At 35.8% G+C, this 4,847-nt stretch overlaps 1 protein-coding gene across 1 annotated transcript; it reads right to left on the reverse strand.

Annotated features, from left to right (window-relative positions):
• Positions 1 to 3,289: 3,289 nt before the first annotated feature.
• LOC131520994 (uncharacterized) lies at positions 3,290 to 4,586 on the reverse strand. The gene is made up of 3 exons (XM_058745605.1): positions 4,135 to 4,586; positions 3,831 to 4,024; positions 3,290 to 3,427 (listed from the first exon to the last, which is right to left on the reverse strand). The coding sequence occupies exons 1-3, from the start codon at positions 4,573 to 4,575 to the stop codon at positions 3,292 to 3,294; spliced, it is 771 nt and encodes a 256-aa protein (XP_058601588.1). The 5' UTR covers positions 4,576 to 4,586; the 3' UTR covers positions 3,290 to 3,291.
• Between the last annotated feature and the right edge of the window lie 261 nt (positions 4,587 to 4,847).

The raw sequence follows: 4,847 nt of genomic DNA on the forward strand, positions 1-4,847 counted from the left end.
CTTCAAGCTAATGAGTGGTCAAGAGCTCAAGGAGAAGCTAATTATCATTCTAGAGAATACTTTGTTACCCCAGAAGACATACATAATATACGTACTAGTATGCTTCGAGGAAACACCTTGATAAAGATGACTGTAAGAGCACAGAAAAGCTATTAACCGGTCCTTTCAAAGATGATGTCATATTTTATCAGCCTCTGGGGAAGGATCAGGACCTTATTATTGTTCTTCAAACTGAGCTCATGAGAGAAGACTTGAAGAACCATGGTAGTAACATTGTGTTTTTCGATGCCACACACTGTGTAAATCAATACTCCTTTCCACTATTTACATTGCTTGTCAGAGATGACCATGGTCACGGTCTTCCTGTTGCATACATAATAACAAGCAGCGAGACCCAGGAAACCCTTAAGCTCGCACTTCAGAAGCTACGACCTGTGTTCCCTAAGCCACCAAGGTAATTTATGAAAGTCATCCATTGGAGCTTCTTTTACATACTATATCAACAGTTTAGAGCAAGGTAACTTAATTTTCTTTTTCCAGGTGCTTCATGGTTGACAAAGACATGAGTGAAATAAATGCTTTGAATGAAGTTTTCCCTGAGTCTGATGTTCTTCTCTGCTGGTACCATGTACTCCAGGTAATATGAATTTTTAATAGGAATATATAAAAATATTTTTTCCAGTCAGTTTAATTAAAATAATAATACATTACATATCTTCTGGTTCACAGGCTGTTGTTCGATGGTTGATGAAGTTGGATTCCGGCGTTAGTGGGCCACACTCCTCAAATACCCGGAGAGAAGTTCTAGATTTCTTCAAAAAAATGAAAACTTGTGCTATGGTAGTGGTATATGTATTTTATGGCTGAATTGTGTGGATATACTGTATTTATATTACTTATCATATGATAACACATTTTTCAGTTTAATGATTTAATTTTTTTTTTTTAGCAAATGCACCTAAATAAATTAGGCAGTTATTTGACCAACTTAACTTTTTTGCGCTCTCGTCCATTAAAAGGTACACACAGAAAAATAAGGGTTTAAAATTGTACCTTTTTGGGTACAACAGCTTGTCCCTGGAGCAGTACCCTTAAAAGGACATATTTGTACCTTTTTTACTCCTAATAGGTACATATTAGTACCTTAAGGGTACGTATTACTAATCTAAGGTACGAATATGTCCTTTTAAGGGTACTGCTCCAGGGACAAGCTGTTGTACCCAAAAAGGTACAATTTTAAACCCTTATTTTTCTGTGAGTAAAATGAAATTGTAGAGAAAGAGAGGAAAAGTATTGCTGTCATAAATAAAGTTGCATGTTGTGCCCTTTTTTGATTGTAGACTCATAATGCTTATTTTTGTTCGTTGCAGAAGACTGACTTTGACAGAGTGGCTAAAGAATTTCTGAATGACTTTTCTCAGTATCAAGAGGTTTGCAAGTACTTCCAGAGGTACTGGGAACCAATAAGTCATAGATGGGCTGATTATGGACGTTGTTATAACCATGGGAATTCAGAGACCAACAATTTGATAGAAAGGTAATTTCTGTCAGCAAATACTAAAATATATTTTCAGGTCTGTCAAAATTATCCAATTAGGGTTTTACACTTAAAGGTTTTATTTTCTTCCATTGAATGCAAAAGACACATCGACAGCCTCTATAACCATCCAGTCATTGACTCTTTTTCCCACATAATTGTACATTTCTTTTAATACTATCATTCTTTTATTTAGATTTTTCCATCGACTGAAATACCAATTCTTATCTGGGATTAGAAATCGACGATTGGATGACTTGCTTGATGTACTTCTTTGCAAGACAGAGACTTACTTTCAGGTGATAAAACACTTGCAGTCAGCTGGAAGAATGCCAAACTCTGTTGCCATGAAGTTGGAGGAAACATTTAACAAAGCAACAGGAATGATGGAAAAAGGCTGGTCTAACCACATTACAAGAGAATCATCAGAAATATACATGTACAACATACCATCTGAACAAGACCCCTCACTTTCCTACAGGACCTGCCCTGCAGAGTGCTTCTGCAGTTGCCCTGTTGGTTTGAGAGGTCAAGTATGCAAACATTTGGTGTTGCTAGATGTGGTCAAAGATAAGGATAATGATTCATTCCCTGAACTTGCTCTTCAGCTAGAAGCTCATGTAAAAGCTTTACAAGACAAAGGTCACTTCAGTGTCTGTTGTGACATAAAAATGGAAATCAGTGTGGAAAGCCTTTGTGGGAGAGGAACATACCATGCATCTTTGAAAACATTTTCGTGTACCTGTTGCACATTCTCATACCATGATATTTGTCCCTGCCTTATTTTAGCACAACAGCTGTTTGGCGTGACCATTAATGAAAAAAGGTGCTTTTCTGTCAATCAAACTGACACTGCTGATTTTGATTTCATGCAACAAGACAGCAGTTCAGACTTCCAGAAACTAGAAGAGGTACTTGAAATAGTCAAAAGATGGCAGACTGTTCCAGAGAACATCAAGCGGCAAATAAATGATCTTTACATTAACGTGCACCAAGAAGACAGAAGTCTTCTGTCAAAAAGGCACTGTACCAATGACACTTCAATGAAGAAACAGCCAATCTTCTCACGCAATGCAAAACACAGGAAAAAGACTGAAAACTATCAGCAAAGAAAATCTGCATTTCTGATACAAATTCAGAAGGGTTCAAAAGAACAACAAAAACAAGAAAAGCAAGAAAATCCAAAGAACACAAATAGAGAATTGAGTGCAGAATACCTTTTTCGAAAATTTGTGATAAAGTTAGGCTGATTTTAGCATTGTCAAATGTCTTTTGGTGAACTGGACAGTAATTCCTAAACAACACTGTTTTCATAAATCTGTAAAGAATTTTTCATGTTTTTTTTTTGTGTGGTTAATTTTCAATATAAATTTGATACATGTCATAGATGAATTAAAATTACCTTTGCAATGTGGATAGACTATAACAGTTTCTAAACATTTGCAGTAGTAAAGTTGAGTGTTAATGTTCAAAAGGAGAAACCATACTTCATTTGTCCAATAAACATTTTTAATTCTTTGTCAAATTTTACAGATGTCAAAAAAAAAAAAAATAATAATTTTACACTGAGCATGTTTTCATAAAATTAACAAGAGCATTTTAGACAAACAGGATCATGTTGACCCACATAATATTTATATATAATCAGTAGAAAAAACTGAAAACAGTGCTTACTGATTTAACCTGAACATTCACAAAATGCTTGGTGCTGCTAGTGTTAAAAAAATACAATTATTAAGTTTACTTACTGCATTTCATTTCAAACTCTCTATGATGAAACCTAACACCCCATCAACTGCCTGTGGACCAAATGTGTGGGTTAACAAACTGAAGGGTGATGTAGAATCCAGGCCCGATTGCAAGTTGGCGCGTACACTAGCGAGAGTTGTCCTTTAATGAAAAAAATATGAAATTGTAAAAACTAAATCAAACAGCCAACATCAGTAGCAACATTCATAGCTGTGCATTAAAGCAATAGTTCACCCAGACATGAAATTGTCATCACTTATCTCCCTCAAGTTGTTCCAAACCTGTGTGAGTTTCTTTCTTCTGTTAAGCACAAAAGATGATACTTTGAAGAATGTTGGTGACAAAACACTGACAGTAGCCATTGATTTCCACAGTAGCGAAAAAATATATATATAATTGAAGTCAGTGCCAACAACCAACATCTATTTTCAAAATATCTTCTTTGTTCAACAGAAGACCGAATTTCATACAGGTTTTGAACAACTTGAGGGAGAGTTGACGATGACAATTTTCATTTTCTGGGTTTTAAGCAAATGTACTATACCTGGTCACTTCTGCACTCTGGTCACTTATGTCCTTGCGTACCAATTCTGGGCTGACATTTTGACATAGGCTTTTGGTTAGACCAATGGCTAGATCTGAAGCCTCGCCCTCTGTTAAAGCACTAAAAATGCTTGTCTTAGTCTTTATTTTCTTGGGAAGGGTGAGGACTATTTCAGGCAAATTGTTCTTGCGGCCCTTAAGAAGAATGAACAATAATGCATTAGAACAATAAAAAGAAATTAATAGCAAAACACACATAAAACAGTCATAAAAGAACCATTTTATCAATGTGATTGTAAACTTACTCCTAGCAGATCTCTAAAAACATTAGAGGACATGCTCTCCCCTTCTATTCTGCGCTGAATTTCTTCTTTTGAGACAACATACTGGGTCTTTTTCTGGCCAGTGAGGGCTAAGCGTCCAAAAACTTTAATGTCCTCTGTGGGGTTATTTGGAGAACAATCTGCACTGTCACTTGCCCCTACTTCCTCACTTTCATGACCTGCATCACTGTCCATGTCAAAAGTTTGTGGCTGTCTTTCCTCCTTGCTGTCTTGCTTTTTTTCCCTATTTGATGCATCACTTGACTTGCGTTTTTTACCCTTTGATTGGTCTTTTTTTACTTCCACTTTGTCTGTTTTGTAAGTTTCCCTTTTCTCTCCTCCCTGTTGATCCGTATCATCTGGAGTTTGTCTGGTGCTTTCCTCTGTGTGCTTACATTCTTGATTTTGTAGATGTTGAAACATAACATTTCCTTCTCCACCTGCTATTTAAAGCATTAGCATGAATAATGGCAAAATAATTTAACGAGGAAAAAAATAGAGACAGGAAAACACCATACTAAACTGTCATACTAAACTACATCAAACTAAATATCTGTACTGGAATATACTACATACGAGTACATATACTACATTTGTGACAACACAAATGTAGTATATGTACTACTACATAACAGTTCTGATATAATACAGAACAGTATTATCATCATCTAATCACTTTCTCTAATATCAATTTC

The sequence above is a fragment of the Onychostoma macrolepis genome, chromosome 15, assembly GCF_012432095.1.
Source record: "Onychostoma macrolepis isolate SWU-2019 chromosome 15, ASM1243209v1, whole genome shotgun sequence".
NCBI lineage: Eukaryota > Metazoa > Chordata > Actinopteri > Cypriniformes > Cyprinidae > Onychostoma > Onychostoma macrolepis.

Coding starts and splice junctions, on each gene's coding strand:
- LOC131520994 (XM_058745605.1), bottom strand. CDS start 4,575: ATGTTTCAACATCTACAAAATCAAGAATGTAAGCACACAGAGGAAAGC. Junction 4,025..4,134: donor TTTTTAGAGATCTGCTAGGA/GTAAGTTTACAA, acceptor ATTCTTCTTAAG/GGCCGCAAGAACAATTTGCC. Junction 3,428..3,830: donor CAGAGTGCAGAAGTGACCAG/GTATAGTACATT, acceptor TTTTCATTAAAG/GACAACTCTCGCTAGTGTAC.